Consider the following 19716-nt stretch of genomic DNA (forward strand, 5'->3'; position numbering starts at 1 on the left):
TACCCTGGATCAGTTTTTATTTCACAAACAAGTGTAATTAAAAACTAGAATTAATAACTGCTAACCGATCCAGAACCTGTGCTACTTAATACTAAAGGGACAAAAGTATTTTTAGCTACACAACCATCATCAGACATTAAAGTAAAATAATAATTTGTAATGGGGACTTAATAATAGCACACTGGGCACGTTGATTATGGTTAAAATGTTTATTAAAAAAAATATGGAAAAAAAGAACCACGCCGACAAACTAACAGCCAGACAAGTCATTTTATTGCATTGAAACAAATAGTATACCATTTTGTGTTAGTAGTGTTAACATTTATTTTTTCCACTCGGACAAAATGTAGTGTTTTCATTCAATAAAATGAACGGATAAAATAATCTGCTAGATATCACGAATTTAAGAACAATTTCCTGAAATAAGGTACTTTTTTTTTTTAAATGCACAATACTTTCAGTCCTGTTGTCATGCAGAACACTAAGTGTTAGTTTCCAAGCCATATGGCAACATAAACGAGAAGTTTACAAGCCACTGTTTTGTTGTGATATTTTAGATAGCATGCATCAATTTCACAAAGACATCCGAGGCCAACGAGGAAGATGTGTAAAGCAGCAAGTTTACACTGGTATACAAAGCACATATTCAAAAATTCTACAGTGTAAACACTCATTAAAAATGAAGATGAACCTCAGAAAACAGCGGAAACTTTAAAGAAAAATTGCTCGTCTGCAGCTGCAATGAAGAGATCTCTAGCCTTACATACACTTTGTCTGGCAAAGCGAATCTCCTATGGAAAGATAGCAATGCAAAGCGGAGTAAGCTAAAAACAAAACAAAACAGGATCACAATTCTTATTCACTTTATATACAACAAATATATATTTCAAATCTGACTCTGTTTGAATTTTCCTCTCATTAACTAAATAGTAGAGGGAATATAATGCCATTTTATATAAAACATCAGGAGATTTTGTATTGCAAGAAAGTAAGGGGAAAACAGAAAATCACACTTATGTACAGTTTGTTGCATTAATAATAAGATTTCCAGGACAATAAAAAGGTGCCAGTCTGTTGATCAAAATCAACATAAATCCTGTAACTTATAACCTTCGAAGCACTGCTTGTTTAAAAAAAAAAAAAAAAGCAAGCTTCAAAGGAACAGAATATGCAGCCATGTTTAAATACTCAGTTACATCCCCTCTTTAAAATAATCTTGGAAGATTATGATCTCCTATACTGAAAGTGGCTTATTCAGTACTGATGCAAGCTGTCGCCTCATAAATCAAAATTCAGAGCAGTTTTCTGAGAGAAAGAAAGGGGGGATACAATTTTCTCAGTAGTCAAAGAGGACTGACTGCCTGCCTGTTATCAGTTCGTCTGTGAAGACAGAGTTAAAGTTCGTTTACGTCATGATTCACGTCACAGTAGGTTTGCTTAAAGCTTGTTGGCTGGAGGCACTGAGAAACAACAGACCACATCTGCCGTGCGGGCAAGCCCTGGCCTGACTCTAAAAGAAGAAAAGAAAACAATACATCTTGCTTATTGTGTCAAATTATAAGCTTTCTATACTCATTTGTATTCAATGAGCATTTCTAGTCATTATCTATCATTTCTCTCCTTTGGTCCCTTTATCTAACCATAGAATTTAAAAGGCGGCATATATATATATTATTATAAAACATTTGTTTAAATGTACTGCAGACCAAAAGACAGTAAACACATAAACACAGCCTACCAAAATGATATTAAGTTCTTGTGCAGAACTCTCTAAAGAAACCAAAGAAATCTTCGCAATCCACACCGACACACCGAGAAGCCATAGCACTCACTAAAACTGATGACAAATGACATCTCCTGTACATTAAACTAAAGTGTGGGTGGGATCCAGATACTGAAATACAGTGCACTTTCAGTCAATTCTGAATCACACTAGCGTAAGACATTGTTAACAGCAACATTTATGAGTAATAAGGCAATGTGTGAAATTTGATGGTGCAAAGCATTGGAAGCGTTGAATTTTGAAAACGTTGATTACCCACCCAACTAACTCGCATCAGTTGAAAATGTATAATATCAATCATCATCTCGGAGGATAATACAAGTATCAGCCTGACCGTGAAATCCGTTTCGCGGCAAACCCCCCCCCCAAAAAAAAAAACAACAACAAAAAACTCTACTAGTAATGAAGGCAAAACAGAAGGCAAGAAAACATTACATATTCGTGTGTTTGTTCATTATAATACATCACTTTGTATTCATGTTTTTAGCTTATAACAGTGTATATCCGATGGGTTTATCACCCATATATTTCCAGACCATAATACAAAGCACCACACCCACATCTGTGTAAACTAAAGATGATTCTCATCAATAAGTGCATAGTTCCACTGATATCTCCCTGTTTCAACAGTTATTTGTGAACTGTAAATCACATGTGAGAGGACTTGAGCTTCAGTCCTGTAGCTGTCTCAAAGCAGGTAAGATTAAACCAATGGTGGAACAGCAGAAGACATGAACAATTAAAACTGCTCCTTTCCTAAAAGGTACTTATAAAGTATTTTCAGGTGCCATTATAAAGTTTGAAGCTGTGCTGCATTCAGTTTTTCTCTGTAGTGAGAAGTGAGTAAAGCTTACATCACCAAAAGAAAGAAAGGAAGAAAGAAAGGTAAGCACACTAAACACAGGAAATGCCATTTGGAAATGCCCATCACACAAAGTCACAGATCAGACACCGGGTCTCCAGAGGGTGCATATATAGTATGGTAGAAAGAGGAGAGGTATGAACAAATCATTTGAGGAGTTTTGCTGCCATGATAGAAATGTTTTGATTTATAAATATACAGATTTATATTCATAATCCAAGGACGAGAAAATAACAAGACACATTTCTACGTGTTTAGCATAAACGTCAGAAAATGACTTATTAACTGCTGCTGTCGAAATGCAACAATCATGTAGTGCTACATCAGAAGGGATACTTAGCTAGACTATGTGGCTTAGCCTTGCGATACATGACACTGGTAACAGTAATGATGAAAATAGTTTCACATTAAACCCCCTGACCTGGCGACTAGTACTGAGAGAGAGATGATCTCATGGTTTTGTTGATGACAGCAGGTTTGTGAGCCAGGATGCTGCTGAAGACGACAGCTGTCGTTTCTCCCCTGTATTCTCCTCTCCATCCGGGAGAAGGAATTGAGTGGAAGCAACAGAGGTAGGGGATCCCAGTGAAGGTGCCAGGCTGCCCATTTCTGCAGCATCCACGGGGGAGTCCAACTGCCAGGAGCCCTGGGGCTTGTAGCCGCCAGAACAGGCAGCCTGTGGCTCTAGGAAAGACTCGGGTGAAGGCAGATCCATGTCATCACTTGGGGCTCTAGGTTGCATCTGAGGTCGATAGCCTCCTCCTCCATAGCTGACCAACCGATCAAGCTGGGGTTGATGGCACTCGGAAGAACCCTGTGGATCCAGCTGGAGGACCAAAGAAGACCCTGAGGTCTGGATCCCTGTGTATGTCACATCGGTGTGAGCTGAACTCATAGACGATATAGAAGAAGCAGACGAGTCTGGGAAACGTGGCCTTATGGGACGCTCATCTACCATTTGGTTATAGTAGCGTAATGACGTTGGTTCATCTGTGTCAACTGACTCATCTCCTATTCCCTGCCCTGCATCATCCTCATCTTCCTCAGGAATGGCAACAAGCATATCTTTAATACAATCATACTCAGGTGTTTCTACAACACACACCATGCTGTGGGGAGATGGCTTCACGTCCAATGGACCCTGAAAGAGACAGAGTCAGTTAAATATAGTTTCACAAGACAGCATAAAAAAATAACACATAAAAAACAGGGAATGAGCTTTTGTAATCACAAAGGAAGCACAAGGAAGTTTCTAAGGATCATACTGGATTAAGCTAATACTGTACCCGTGTCCTGGGCCAATCACTGGGAAGCTTGGGCTCTGGAATATCTGGATAGAATGCCTTCTTTACCCTGGTAGGAGCAGAATTTTAATTTTAACATTTAGAATATCAAGTGCCTGAATAATAATAAAAAAAAATTAAAAAAAAAAAGATGCTCTGCATTGCTGCCTTGAATTATAAAATCATCTCTTGCATACATGCAAACAAGAGAGAAAGACTAGCAAAAATAGCAGCACAACAGTCTTACCACTTCCTTTTCTTGTAGCAAGTGAAAGTGACGATGGCCAGTAATAAAGTTACAAGCCCCAAAGAAGTCAAGATCTCCAAGATGAGCCAATCAGCTGTCAGGATAGGACAAAGAGTATTAGAAATGCTACACTACCAATTTACCTACATCTAAGTACAAATTACGCTATCGATACATATATACATACACACATAGATGCATGCATCATACATGAGAATCTTTAATAATGCTGACAGACTGACATAATAAATAAAACTAGATATTTACGTACTGTAGGGCTCTATTGTTACAGTGGCAGTGGTGCCTGTGTTCTCCCCTGCTGCAGTGTAGGCCTTGACAGTAAATTTGAAGGTCCCCTTAATGAAACCCTTTGCGAAATCCTTTGCTGTGTAGCTCATCGTTTCTGGATCAGACACATTCTCTGTTCAAAGGGTAATGAACGAGTAAGGAGAGAAAAGAAGAAGAAAAGTATTAACCAGAAGCAAAATGCACACATTGTGATGAACTGCAAAATCATAATTATTCATGATCTTTGTCCTTTTAAAGTATCGTACTGTAACAGTTTTATTGGTTAAACAGGAGGAGAATCATAAATATACCTAGTAGTTTGAACTGGTAACCAGTGCTGTTGTAAATATTGTAGCCCAGGAGGAAGCCTCTTCTGTTCACCAGTGGAATCTCTTTCCAGGTGAGAAGAATATCAGCGTTCTGCTGACTGGCTGACAGAGTCAAAGCAACAGAAGGGACTGTGGAAACCACAAAAGGTGGGAAAAGGTTGGAGGAGCATGGCGAGAAGGAGAAAAGTTGTCCGCGATTAAAACACACAGCGCCATTTTTTTTGTTTATTTGCTTGTTTGTTTGTTTTTTAAAGATAAGCTTTCAGTGTGCAGCGGTATCCCTACCCAGCTCCTGCGTGTATCCCTGCCAGCGCTTCAACAGTTCCCTGGCATCTGAGGAGCAGCTGTACAAGGACAAGTTGTATCTCACACCTGGCTGGAACGTAGCTGATGACAGAGAAACAGATTATTGTGCGTTATGCAACACAATTTAAAATTCGACAGCCCTTTTCAGTGGAGTTATTTGAGGTCACTGAGGTTGTTGTAAGCTGAAAATCATCTTAATATCTTAAACCTCTTTCTGACGCATACTCTCTCCTGTTAATCTGAATGTGACCTCTCCATATCAGAATGCACGCTCTGACCACTTTTCCATAAACCTCGAGCCAAGCACATTTTACGCAAACATTTTTAGCACAAGAGTGACTACTTGCAGTCACAAGACTGCAACTGCACGGGTGTCCCTCCAACATCTTGAGTTTCCCAGCTCATTAAAACATATCAGTGTTTTGGAGAATGCCTAAACAAACCTTTGCCACGAGATACATGCTTTCAGTCACAGTACCAGTGACAGGTCAGATTAGCAAGTTAACAATTCATCACATAGTTGCAGCTTCCCGAATCCATCAGTAACAAAGTTTGAGAGTTGTGTATCTAGCACAAGAGCAGTAAGTTTAACAAATTATCCTGCAAGAGACACAGAGACAAGATTGATTGCAAGCAAACACTTGATGTGTAATTCACTTCAATCAGGTGAGCAATTACATACAGTTAGATTTTAATAATTGCCAACACATAATAATACAACACATAATACTGTAGTAACACTGTAGTAATACTGTCAGTAATTTTGCCTCCTATCAATGCTGTTGGCTGTTTTGAATGGAGCTATGAGGAACGTTAGTATAAAAATGGCTCATCTCTGAAAACTAGAAAACAGCAATATTATCTATTCCGTGTCTGAAAAGACCTGAAATTACTATACACAGTCAAGAATAATACTAACAGAAAGACAACAAAGTTTGTACCAACAATCAAAACACATACAGCACAGTGCTAAAATCCACTGAAATCAATGCTCCGTTTTCACAGGCTGACAGTTGTTGCATACCTGACTCAATGGAAACATTAGTGGTTCCAGCAGGCAACTTAATCCACTCTACAGGGCAGTCTTGTGGGCAGAAGGCATCAAGCCACTCTACCACATATCCACAGGTGGCATTGGCATTGTTTTCCCAGAACAGGGGAAAACCTTGGTCTGTATAAACTATCCTGGGCGCAGCAAGGGGTTCCACACCTGGAAGGATGAAAACAAGCTTAGCAATGTAGAAGCCACATCTATTCACTGTTTCTACACAACAGAGTGCTACTTTAGGGTTTCAACAACGACGCATGTTATACGAGTGAAAGCAGACGCTAAAACACCAGAAAGTTCTCCTTAGAAGCTGCCAGCAATGTCACATTAGGTCAAGTGTGCTGTTGAAATATAAGATAAACATCTCACACACACACTCTCCCTCCACTTTCACATACTTGTCAAATGTACTCTTGCAGGTGGAGAAGATCCCGCATCATTCCTTGCAGTTACTTTTGCTACGACGCTGCCGTTATTGCTGAAGAAAGCGATTTCTGTGAGGTTGACTGGCATGGACCAATTATTCGGTGGCAAGGTTACAGCCGGCGCAAGTGCTCGATTTTCTTCAGGACTCCAAAGGAAAACTTCATATTGTGTCAGTTTACCGTGGCTCTGTCTTCGTGTTAGAGGCTAAAGGAGATCAGGAAAGAAATTATATTAAATCGCTTTCTTCTTATTGGGGTACATTTCATGGTACGTTAAACAGTGACCTGTGTCAAAGTGGTAAAACGAAACAGGATAACGAATGAAAATGCACATGTTACTTGTCTGTGCATTATAGCTGTAGTCAACATGATGAATCTGTGCTCTTTCCAATTATACATGCATAAAGCAAATTGTCTATAATGACCATGTAAATCTAAAACAGCTCAAGTCAAAGATGAAAAAAAAAACAAAAAAAAAAAGACACATTACCTTCCAAATAACCTTCCCGGTGTTATCTGTGTTCAACCATATCCAAGCATCTGGGGTATCGGGAACTGAGAAAAGTCAAAAACATACAAACGTTATGTTACATTTCAGAGACTCTAGTCCTATAGAAATGAGGACTTCAAATATCCAGTATTTAGCAACAAATTTACTTCCTAGATTTCCTTAAAGTTGAATTAATTCAGGCAGACACCCAACAATTAATCACTAAAAAATTACTGATTGATAAAATTAGGAAATAATAAACACTTGCATCCCTAATTCTGCCAAAATAAGCAACACCACAAATAAATAATTTACCATAGGTTTTAGTTTTGAAGGAAGACAGTTTGCTCCAGTTTCCCCACTTCCAGAAATTCTGCTGGGCACCGCAGCGGACTTTAACACTGTAGTGCTCATCAGGATACAGGTCCGACAGAAACACAGACCTCAGACCCACACCAGAGAAAACACGCTGGAAACAGACATTCGATTTTATAAGCACGAATGAGAGAACATCCTACATGACCTCGCATTTCTTGAGGGCAATGTGGTAGGATGCAGTCCTAGAAGAATCAAAGTGATGATGTCTGACATATTGCACAACATACACAAGCGCAGACTTCTCACCTTTATTAGTTTTTCGTCCTCTGTTGCGGTGATCTCAACCTGGCAGACAAGTGCCAAGGAAGAATAACTGTCGTACTTCCAATGCCACGACAAAGAGGCATTCCAGGCATCGGCAACGACGCTCAGCAGATCTGGCGCCACTGGACACACTGAGGAGGAAGAAAGATTCAACAACATCAGAAAAGGAAAAAAGTATTTTTTATATATTTTTGATTTCTATATGTCTGTTTTACCAGAAGAGTATGTGCAGTGATGGAGAGAAGCTAAGGTTGAGCCACCTACCTCTGTGACTGAGTTCAGCAGTGTCCGTGAGGCTGTACTGACCGAGAAGATTCTTAGCTACCAGTGTCCAGTTACCCTCCCATGTGTCTAAAGTACAGGTTGCTTCTTTCTGTCCCACATCTTGGTTGACCTCACTGCAGTCCCTAAAAAAAAAAAAAAAAGGCACAAAAAATTAGATTTGCTGTAAGTATAGCAATTCACAATAAAATGTAATCACTTCAAATTGTCTTTCTAACATATAGAAAAGGCACAGAATGAAAAACATTTTGGCCAGCGTTCAAGCTATTCCTGTAAAAGGCTTGGAAGTGTGCCAATCTGCTATCACATGGACTCACAGAGGCAAGTGGTCTCTTTGCCTAAGTGTTTTATATTTCTCGTCTTCCTCTCCCAGTAGTTTTTTTTTCCGTACAAAAAAAAGGATTTTTAGAGAAAGGCAGAGGAACTGTCATAAATAATATAAACACATTGTTCAAATACAAACTAAGTGTGACCCGATGATGGCTAAAAGCAAAGTCTTGGACATAAAAGCTGAAAGGGCTTTCACATCTAATTTTGTAAAACAATCTTCTGTTTTCTTTCCATCCTGGGTTCATAGCATTTTTATCTGGAAGAAAACTGCTGGCACGGTACTGTGGAGAGCATCATCGCAGCTCTTCACTGAAAAAGTTCTGCCTATAATCATGCAGGTAATGCCAGTTGATGAGCAGCACACGTGTACATTTTATATATGTTATTCTTGCCTGAGGAGAGAGGTTTAAGGCACTGCAGTTGGACCCTTTTGCTTCTGTGACCTACTGGACAAATCATTTTTGTGCTCACACTGGATAAAAAGCTTTAGGTGGCAAAAAAGAAACATCCAACATGCGGTTTGGACAGGTTTGGACGGATGTAGGATTGTTTGAAAAATACAGGTAAAGGTTCCCTGTAATGTCCATGTATTCTAGAACCTGCAGATGTTTTCTGTGAATGAGTGATTGTACAGTTCTACTGTTCCCTTTTGTGAGTGAGACTGCGTACCTGTTGTTCACAAAGTAGCGAGTTCCTCGTTGACTGCCATACAAGTGAGTGTCTCGTCCTTTACCCCACTGGCACACAGCTGATCTTAAGTCATGAGTCTCACATTTAAAATCAATGGGCAGTGGTGGATCTGGGGATGTGGGCAAAAAAAAAAAAATCTCAGTCACATTTTTAGAGTCGTAAATATTAAAAGATATAAATGAATGTATTTTTCTGCCATGCCCAAAACATTAACCCAGATTAGATCTAAACATATTTCAAACGTGTTTATCTTACATCCAACAAACACAACGGCTCCATACAGTTTTTCCTTGTCTTCTGGCAAACAAAGCATGTTGCTCCCTGACTGGCGAGAGGCCACCAGATTAAACACTGTAGTGGAATAGGTCCGCCTGCTCAGTCGTGTCACGCTCGTGGTGTTCCCGTCGTACTTTAGCTTATCTAAGACCAGCCCTTCATCCAAAATGCAACAGAAGGTGATGTTGGCCCCCACAGGTAAAACTTTGTCCTGGGGAAATACCTTAACTCTCTGCTCACTATTGGGGTGATCATTTCCTGAAATAGAAAACAGATCGAGAAAGAATAAAAAAAAAAATTGAGTTAAGAGAGTAGTAAGGTGTAAAAAGACACTGATATGCACAAGGCAAATATTTTAGGAGGTATACATTTTAAAAGAATGAGGCCTTAATGAGAACATGCCAACAGGATACTAACTGGGTACTTAGATCTTCATCTTCTCTTTCTCTCTCTGTTCCCTCTGCTCGTCTGATCACAATGGGAGGGAGGGCCTTTAGCTGCTCTGCCCCTCGACTTTGGAATTCCCTACCCCCGGACCTCAGAAATATTAGTTCATTCTCTCTTTTTAAGTCCACCCTCAAAACTCATCTGTTTAAAATTGCCTATTCTTAAATTTCTGTATGTTTTAACTTTTATCTTCTATTTTTATCATTGTGTATATTTCCAGTTTTTATCTGTTGTACAGTGTCCTTGGGTGCTTTGAAAGGCGCTATTTAAATAAAATGTATTATTATTATTATTATTATTATTATTATTATTATTATTAATATTACTTAGGTTTTAACTAATTACTGATGGTCTATAATATACATCCGTGCCACTGACCTTGAAGTGTCTCAGTCTGACTCCATTCACTTGTAGTGTGCCCATCTCTTGAGCGGATTTTGACTGACAGGGAGGTACACTCCAGGGGGTTAACTGAAGTCCACGTCCACTGGTGCAGACCACTCACCTTATTCACTGTCGGAGAGACTGTCTCCTACAGAACATACACAGAATGCACAGTTCAAACAAGTAACTGGTGAAATATTGCGACCGTCATAGAGAAGAAATCACCTACTTAGTGCACACAAAACCTAAAGTTCACGTAAAATCAAAGCAATCACTACAGGAAAATATGCAGCACAAGATGACGATTCCCTTTTGAAAAAAAAAAAAATACTATACAAATACCAAAGATGATTTTCAAAACAATGTTACCAGTACAGCAAATCTTCCTACACTCATAATTACTACAATTGCTTTAAAATTCCATGACAAAACAAGTTCGTAGAAAATGAAGTGCTCTTACATAGAAGACAGTTTCATTGAATTCAGTTCTTAGAATGATGAGTTCAAAGGTCGTCGCGCCTCCTCCCAACCAGGATATGGAGAGTTCCTGTGTGTACCAGTTAGGAGACAGCGTCACCCGCTGAGGTACTGTAAGGCCTGGGGGGAAAAAAAATCCCATCAGGGTTTAGTGATTATAGGACACACAGTTTAACTCTAAATGGCTTCTTAGAATTAAAGAAACCTTCAACATTAGATGAGTTCAGCAGAGCAGAATATCCGATTTATTAAAGTTAAGGTTTCCTTCACGTGTTTCAGTTCTTACCAGTATCTGCATGAGTGTGTGAAGTCGAAAACCCCAGGACAATCCACAGGAGCCAGACAAAGCCACTGCTAATAAGCTTTGAGGTGGGAGTAAGACTTAAGTGAGCCATTTTTATCTACTGGCCAAGCGTCCGCTTACAGATCCTGATGAAGTGATGGTCCTCTTCACTACACTACCGTGTTAAAACATCCTGAGAGGCAAAACCTATACAGAGGAAGGCCTGTGGAAAAACCCAGAAGGACAGAGTTCAAAACAACGATAAATGTATCATGTTAAAACATAGATATTATTAAAAAAAGAAAATAACAGCCTGGCTGTGAAAAAAAATAATGCTAATGACCGAGAGTTACTTGGGGACACTGTGAAGCTGTCCGGGTTGAAGTCATGTAAACATAATGTTTTTTCCATGAAAATATTCTGGCACGCAGTGTTTTTAAGAAATGTTCTTTAGGTTTGTTTCTGACACTGCTGGGTTCCCTGGGGACCAATGTGTTGAACTGACTTCAATTTTTGCAATACCTCACTGCAAGCTGCCATTCTTATGTTACTTCTTGCCAAAGCCAGATGTACAACTGCCAAGAAAAGTCAACCGTAAGGAGAAAAAAAAAAAAAAAAAAAAACCCAAAAACTTCGCCGTGGCAGCTGTTTAAGCACACACATCACACACACTGGTTATGAAAATCCTCCTGTTCCTGGTATTTGGATTATCCTGTACTTGTCCTCCTCTTAAAGGTCCTAGTTTTTTATTTTTTCTAAGCCGTTTTGGAGGGTTTTGATTTAACACTGCTCCTATCAACCGGACTTATGAACAATCAGAAAGATACAGACAAACTGGATACAAAGACAACTGTGGCACCAGCATTGCAGGTTCTTTTGGCTGCCGGACGTATCTGCATGTTTGATTTGGCACAGACTTTATGCCTGACGCCCTTCCTGACACAAACCTCCCACTTACCCAGGCTTGGAACCGGCACTACCAGTACACTAGCTTTGAACGCCCCAAGGCTGACTCTGTGTCTCCTCCCGGTTTCGAAATGAGGATCTTTTGCACACGTTATCCACAGCACCATACAGCCCCACAGCTGTGGGTCAGACAAGACAAGAACATGTATGCCATGCAGCTGGAACTTTTTGTGCATTTAACAGGTGCTCTACATATAATCTTGCATTGCTTGACCCTACAGATTAAAGCCACTGACTAAAATCATTGTGCAATATAAAAGATTGATGTAGCTATGGCAACATTACCAGTTAGTCCTGTCTTGAGGCTTTGAGCTGAGCTTTGTGGGCATTACGACTTAGCCACTGTGGGCCAATGTGTGCTCACACAAAGTGAGTTATGAATCAGAAAGCAGGTCCACCCTAAAGTACGCCCTACTTTATCCCCTTTTTTATTCTAACAATTTAATAAATGATCTTTAGGTTGTATTAAATAAAACTTTAAACTACGGGCTGAGACTATAAAACCACTGGGGAGGTATTTACTGAGATCATGGATAAAATGAGCCAACGGGTCATTTTTCCATTCATCTCTATACAAACAGACAGACCTCCAACCTATGTCCAACTTTTATATATAGTCTATGATAGATGAGCACATTTAACTATTCCTACCAGGACTTTGGGTTAATTGAAAGTAATGTAAGCTGAGTAGACACACTTGCATGTAAAGGCAGCTGGCAGCAGTGTAGATCGAGCTGAAGATAACTTGTACAACAACGCAGACCTATCTTTTCCAGGGAAATATCAACCCAACCATTTATTTTCACTAAATGGAATGTCAGAGTGTATTCAATTCTAATGTCAACAAAACTCCTTCCACAGGTACTGCCAGTCAAAAATCTGTACCACCTCGGCCTGCTCACCGTCTGTTTGGCTGCCCTCTAAAACCACACAAATCGTTCACAGCTGTTATGGTAAACCACAGCTGCACTCAAATACTCCGCAACTTTTTGGGATTTTGAATTCTACTTTTTTATTTTTTTGTTAAATTGTGTAATACATTACATTTCAGTTTGACCCCTGACCTCCCTGTAACTTACAGGACTTCACTGTTGCCAACTTAGCAGCTTTGTTAATAGATCTGGCAAGCGTTCCTAGTCCCTATTGAAAAATTGACAGCGGTGCTGTCATCAAGAGTGATGTTCACATCCCCATTGCACTCTACCAGGCTCAGAGCAGACACAGGCCTGTGCTGCAGAGTACGACACATTCTGCTGCTTCTAAATTTGTCTTTGAGTGACGATTTTCTTTTTCTCAGCTAATCAGACATGAATCTTTCCACCCACTGACCAAAGCTTATTGTAGATTGCTATCAAATATGCAAGTACATAAATTGGTATTCTAGATAGCTCTACAGCAAACAGCTTATTCATTCTGCTAGATAAAACTGCCAGTTTGTCTGGCAGAAGCAGCTTAAGAAGAATGAGACAGGCATTTATCATTTCACAACATGTGAGAACAAAAATATTTTTTGCACCCTCTTTAAAATATGATTAAATACATAAAAATACTTGCAAACATAAACTTTAAGTCGTGACTCATGTATGGTGTACATTGGGTGCCTGATTTTCTTCTAAAGTTAGATAATTTAACACAAAATGTGTCGCAGTGCACAGGGACGGAATAATCGAGTCTTAACCCCGATGAACCTGCATGTGGTTGTGTACGCATATAAATCTCAGTTCTTGTGTTTTGAACCATCACTGACATTTGCAGTTCATCTGGTTTCCCTCGAGACAGGCTGGGGCAGGCCTCAAACGTCTCTTTAGCTTGACAAAAACACGCCTCTGAAAAACAACCAAGCCCTTTGCAGCAATAACGTGACATGTTTCAAATAGATGAGCAAACAATTCCTGCCAAAACCTTAAGCCTCGTTGCCAAATAAGTGATCCTATCAGTACTCCATAGTCAAGTCAAGTCAAGTCAAGTCAAGTTTATTTATAGAGCACATTTAAAAAAAACCAAGGCTGACCAAAGTGCTGTACAGTAAATACAGATAAAAATACAATAGAACACAATTTCGTAATAACACCTCGCTGATAAAAATAAAATAAAAATATATAAAACAAATAAATTAAACCTTTCTAAAAGCCAATGAAAAGAGGTGAGTTTTAAGAGCGGTTTTAAAAGTTTCTAGGTTTTTGGAGACATAGTGACATTGAGTATGACCGTGCAGCATCATGCGGATATATTTTTAGATGGCTGTTTCATTAATTCATGACGTGGCCCACTGCAAACTTTGCAAATACCACAAGAGTACGAGAGCTACTGGATTTCATAACTCTTTTGTGTCAAGGACAGATTCAACATAAGATAAGAAAAAGATTCTATTTATCCTGGCAGAGGGAATAAATTAGAACAAATTTATAATCTGCTTCAAATCTTGAAAGCCTTGTGTTTGTTTCTTAACACTACAGTTCTTTGTTAAAGCTATAGGCTATGGCAGTCATTAACTGAAACATCAATCTACACAGTAGACCAGCAGTCAGTGGATTTAAAGATCAGTTTTTTTCTTTTGACTCCTAAAGTAGTTACAGATATCTTCATGTTTGTTTGTTGGCTGTGATTTAGACATGACACGTGAATAAATAAACCTCGCGGTCATCGATCTAGCTCTTTCTGCATGCATAGCAATTGCATTTTCCTTTCTAAGCAGCTGCTTCTTCTGCATTCAAAAAGCACACTAAACCCAGCAGTATTAATGTGATTTATTTAATGGGACTTTCTGCAGAGCTGGCTATAGCAGTTCAAAAATCTTCTGTTTTTTTCCTGCCATTAAAGTGCACTTCACATGAAATTCAGAGGAACTGTTCAATATAAATACAGCTGAGTGGAGTCAGTCTATTACACATTTTTGTGCTTGCACCAAAACAACAGTTTTATTCCATGTTTTGTGGTTTCCCACGTGAGAGGGCATTCTCCTTTCTTTGAGGATTATTTTTCCAAATTTTCACACCACGTTGAAATGTTTTACAAGCCCCAACACAATTCTTTGAGCCTCAGGGTACAAGACAAAAACAACAGCAATTTCTCTTTTTAAACAGGCTGCACTGATGGGAAGTGAGGGCATTGGGGGGGTGTCTGTACATTCTGGGAAATCTCATCCAAGAAACTGATAGCTAAAAATGCACATCAGCACACAAATCAATACCTCTCTGCTGAGCTCTGGCTCTTGTCTTTGGAGCAGTGATGAATGTGACCACAAACAACAAAAACCACAAGGATGTTGTTACTTAAAAACTAAGCCTAAACCTCATCTGTATGCCTGCAGTAACCCTATTTTAGGAAAGCGCAGACTCACCTCAAAGACAACACCGTGACTTTAAGCTTGCCACCTCTTTCCACACCACAGTTTGCTCCCGGCTGTATATGCAGCTGTGTAAAGAGGCTCTGAAAAGCCATGAAGATTGTCCAGGTATACTCCCACGCAAAACACCACAGGCAGGACTGACTGTCAAATGAAGCTAACATTTCTAAGAATCCAAAGTACAGGAGAGATGTACTCCAGTTACTGGTACTTTAGGGACTGCGCCATAAACATAGTTACTGGCATGTCCATGGCAAGAATCAGTACATCTATGTATACATGAGAGCCCATCTGGGAATTTACATGCGGCGTCTGACGAGCTGTAGATTGTAAGTGATCTGTGATTATAGTAAATGACAAATGTTTGTCCACAGAGACCTATTAGAACTTGGCGATTACTAACTGATACTACTAACTGTAGTGGCCTTGATAGGTCAAAAGCACTGCAACGTAGCAAAACACACAAAAAAAGAAAAGTGCTGCAAAAGCAAGCAAAACAGAACTGATTAAAACACAACAGAAAGAGAAAAAACATAGAAAAGCTCATAAAAAGCCTCACAAAACACAAAGGAAGTGTTTTTGGGGAGATAAGCTAACAGTCATAGCAAACCATGCAAATAAAACACAAATTAACTTGCATCATTTTCTCCCTCACAGCAGAATTAGTATGTTTTGGGCTAATTTCCATTCTTTTTTTTGTGTATTTTGCAGCAATTTTCTATTTGCTGGTGTTTTTCTAAGTTGCAGTGTGTTTGATCTTTCAGGGCCACCATAACTGACTCTTTTAACTCTAGTGTCAAACTAAAACACAAGAACTGAGAAAAGTATGAAGATAAACTGTTATTGCTATGTGATTCTTATTGATGCTACAATCAAGGCCAGGAGACAAAATAAAACTGAACAAAAACTGAAAACTAAACTGAAAAAGAAGACAGAGACAGAATTACCTGTGCTTGGACAGAAACACCTCAAAATATTACAAAATTCTTATTGTCTATAAATATTATGATGAATTACACTTTAATCTGCCTCAGGCAATGGGAGATACTTTGTGGTTGTGTGATTTCTGCCCTTGTTCATTTGCACAAATGACCTTACAAATACAGACTGGAAAGAGCAATGAGGCCCTGTGACTGATAGTATTCTCTTTAGCCAAATGTGGAGGCAATCTTTGCGTCTGTTCCAGCCTGCAGTCAGCAGAGCTGTCATTGCTTTTTAATACAGCGGGACCAAAGAAATGAACAATCAGTGAAACACAAGCCATTGTATTTGAGCCTGCGCCTCTATCCACACCACCACACTGTGCAGCTGTGTAAAGCCACGTTTAGGGGAAAGACATGTAAAATATCCAAGTGTACTTCAAACACCCATTTCCCATGTCTAGTGCTTCAGGGAGTTCACAAGTCACAAATAATACAAACAGTTACTGACAGACGCAAAGTTAGGTGCTTGTTTTCTCCCAAGGGTTTGTTTGTATGCGTCTTGGCTAGTGCACTTGTCCTTTGCCCAGGGGAGTTAATAATTAAACCTTGTTTTTATTTCATATGACACAAAGTAATAATAAGACTATTATAGTTACAAGTTTCCAGATTCCAACAATATTTTTCCCCACACCAACAGAACATGAGAAATGCTTTTCACAGTAAGAGTAACAGTTATTAATCTGTCTCCTGTAAATGTACCAAAAGACATCCTGACGTTTAAAGATCATATAAAGGGATCGTTGTTCCCACTAGAACTGAGACCAGGACGAAAATAAAAATGAATGAGAGCCAAAGCCAAAATTACACCAAACCACCACTGCTTTAAGCTAAAAAGCAACTACTCAAGCAAAACATTACAAAAAGCTTAGAAAAATACCACACCTACCTAAATAGATGTAACTTTGTTTGATAAACCTTTTATATGCTGCAATGTTTTGTCAGTAAGCATTTTGCCCCAGGTAGCGGACTATATTGCATGAGCTTATCATTTTTATGTCTGCTCATATGTACATACAGATGCATACTATTTGAACAAAAGGCAATCAAAACCTTTGATAAGATTTTCCTTTGCCAAATCCAGGGAAACAGTTGTCTGCCTGTTCTCAGCCTACGCTCAGCAAAGCTGCCATTACTCTGTCATACAGTGACCACTGTGACCAAAGAAGTAAGCACTGAGTGGCTCTATGTAGCTGAGGTGACATTTTGAAACACGAGCTAAAGCTTCAGCTACTTATGTTCGACATTTAAATGGGAAGAGGGGAAGACCGGATGCTTGTTGGAGAATAAGTGAAAACAGGGAAAGTTACCAAATGAATGTCCGTGTGAACTGTCGGTGCTCTGACCTCAGTGGAAAGAAGACATTGAGTCCTCTGTGTGTGTATGTGTGTGTGTGTGTGTGTGTGTAGCTTTTGGATGTCAACCACAAGGCATTTCCTTCCTTCCTTCCCTATTCCCTGTAGTTCTTTATGGATGAAAATGCTAATCTAAAAAAACAACTGGAAGTGAGTACAGCTCACTTCATATAATTTGTTTTTACATTTTTGCTTCCTAGCTTCTGACTTAAGCCAAATAAACACACACTGTCTACAGCTTAAATCAAGCAAGCCAAAAAGAGAACTATGCAAACTAGCAGTAGGTTAGCTTCTAGCGGAAACAACCAAGTGACCATTTGCAAAGCAAACATACCAACAGGGGACCTATTGTCCTCCCAGTTAGGGGTAGGTGAAACATATTTTTCCAGATTGTTATGGTGTCTGCTGCTTGTATGTCCCATGTTGAGTCATAAAACTACTAGACTACATGATGCAATAATGTATCTATTTTTATTAAATCCATCAGAATTTAATAAAAGTAATGTACGAAGAGGATACAGAAGATAACTCTTATTACTACTACTGAAAAGATGAAGAAGTTAAAAATAACAGGGTGACAGCTTTCTGTTAGGTTTGAACAAATAGATATAAATAAATAAGATGCAACAAGGGATCATTTGCCTCACTTGTCATGTGCAGATACTTTAACACTTAAGAAGGATCGCCTGCTGATTCACTGGCACCTTAACTGTGCGCTGCCTGTATCCCTGCTTTTAGGTGTTACAAATGGTAGGAACTGTTGCCTGTAATATTAAGCAGCTACTGGGTAGGGTATGATAGAGTATGATAAAATACCCACCCAGGGTTTTGTAAGAACATGCTGTATGTTCCCAGATAGGGGATCTCTTTACCTGTCTGTGCATGTTTTTTTATCTGTTCACAGTTTAGTTTCAAAATGAACATGGACCTGTTTTATACCAAGAGACACAAGATAGAGGCGGCAAATGCCCAATCCATACTGCAACACACTGACTACCTGATTAAGAAACTGACTTCTCAATCTGTAAACCATAATCCCATAATTACAAAATATACATTATCACCATACACAGTTCAAATTTGTGGGTCCCAAATACACAGCAAAACAATCAAAAGCTGTAACCGTCATCCATTTATTCGTTTTTAAACTATTATGTGAATTTGTGGCTGATTCAGTTTAACAGACCAGCCCAACTGCACCATCACAGGACGGACAGTTTGCATCATTAGCATTAGCAAGTGAGAAGCATGGGGAATACCGCAACAGCAAACGCATCTTTAAAAACGCACACACTGTAATTATATTAAACTACACGGTAACTAAATATGAACGGTTTTTCATTTCCCTTGACTTCTTAACAATAGTTTTAATGATAATAACAGGGGATAAAGTCAGCCGACAGTCATTGTAAAGTCACTTAGAAGCCACCCACCACACACACGCAGACAGGCCACCGATATTTGGAAAACACTGTTAGCTGGAGTAGCTGCCCTAAACGAACTATCGCTAGCAGGACGTCCGAACACAAATAACAGCGAAATTACCTCTGATGTGACGAGAACTGGTTTTCGTTGATGTTTCGGATATATATTCAATTAATCCTGCTCCTTAATGACGTGATAAATAATTAAAGAGCCACGATATCTTCTCGATCCAGCCCCTGTCCCTGCCGTGCTGTTGGACCGTGCCCAGTGACTCCCGAGTGGGTTGGGATTACTGGAATACAGCGAACCGCGAGTAGACGTCTGGACTAGCCAATGGGATTCTTGTAACCTGCAGCTCACACAGGGAGAGGGCGTTGTCGTGCCGCGTTCAGGACACGCAGGACAAACCTGAGAAAACAATTACTCTATGATAGTACAAAAAACACCAAAAAAAAAAAAACAAACAAAAAAAAAAACAAACAAAAAAAAAAACAAATCAGCTTCGATGTTTAGATGTGATGTTATGTGAAATCCCTGTTTTTTCAACTTACAGCAAATTGAATTGATTTGTTTATTTATTTTCAATTTGTGCGTGTGTCATGTGGTTCCAAAGACATCCATATAACACTTTTTAAACATTTTGTTTAAACTGATGAAAATGTTTTTGTTGTTGTTTTTTAATACAAAATCAAAAGCCCAACCCTTTTGGGTGTTTTATATTTTTTAAGTAAAAAAAATGAAGAATAGAGAGAAAAAGCATATAAAACCAGAC

The 19716-nt window shown here is 39.2% G+C and overlaps 1 protein-coding gene across 1 annotated transcript; it reads right to left on the reverse strand.

Moving 5' to 3' along the window:
• Positions 1 to 248: 248 nt before the first annotated feature.
• On the reverse strand, positions 249 to 19256 carry lifra (LIF receptor subunit alpha a). Its single transcript, XM_026186964.1, has 18 exons — positions 19065 to 19256; positions 10876 to 11095; positions 10573 to 10709; positions 10107 to 10260; positions 9261 to 9539; positions 8985 to 9114; positions 7968 to 8110; positions 7686 to 7834; positions 7377 to 7530; positions 7062 to 7126; positions 6545 to 6776; positions 6123 to 6308; positions 5078 to 5179; positions 4775 to 4921; positions 4447 to 4596; positions 4176 to 4269; positions 3932 to 3998; positions 249 to 3786 (listed from the first exon to the last, which is right to left on the reverse strand). Exons 2-18 carry the CDS (start codon positions 10982 to 10984, stop codon positions 3097 to 3099), a joined length of 2988 nt encoding a protein of 995 aa, XP_026042749.1. The 5' UTR covers positions 10985 to 11095; positions 19065 to 19256; the 3' UTR covers positions 249 to 3096.
• Between the last annotated feature and the right edge of the window lie 460 nt (positions 19257 to 19716).

Source organism: Astatotilapia calliptera, chromosome 12 (genome assembly GCF_900246225.1).
Source record: "Astatotilapia calliptera chromosome 12, fAstCal1.2, whole genome shotgun sequence".
NCBI lineage: Eukaryota > Metazoa > Chordata > Actinopteri > Cichliformes > Cichlidae > Astatotilapia > Astatotilapia calliptera.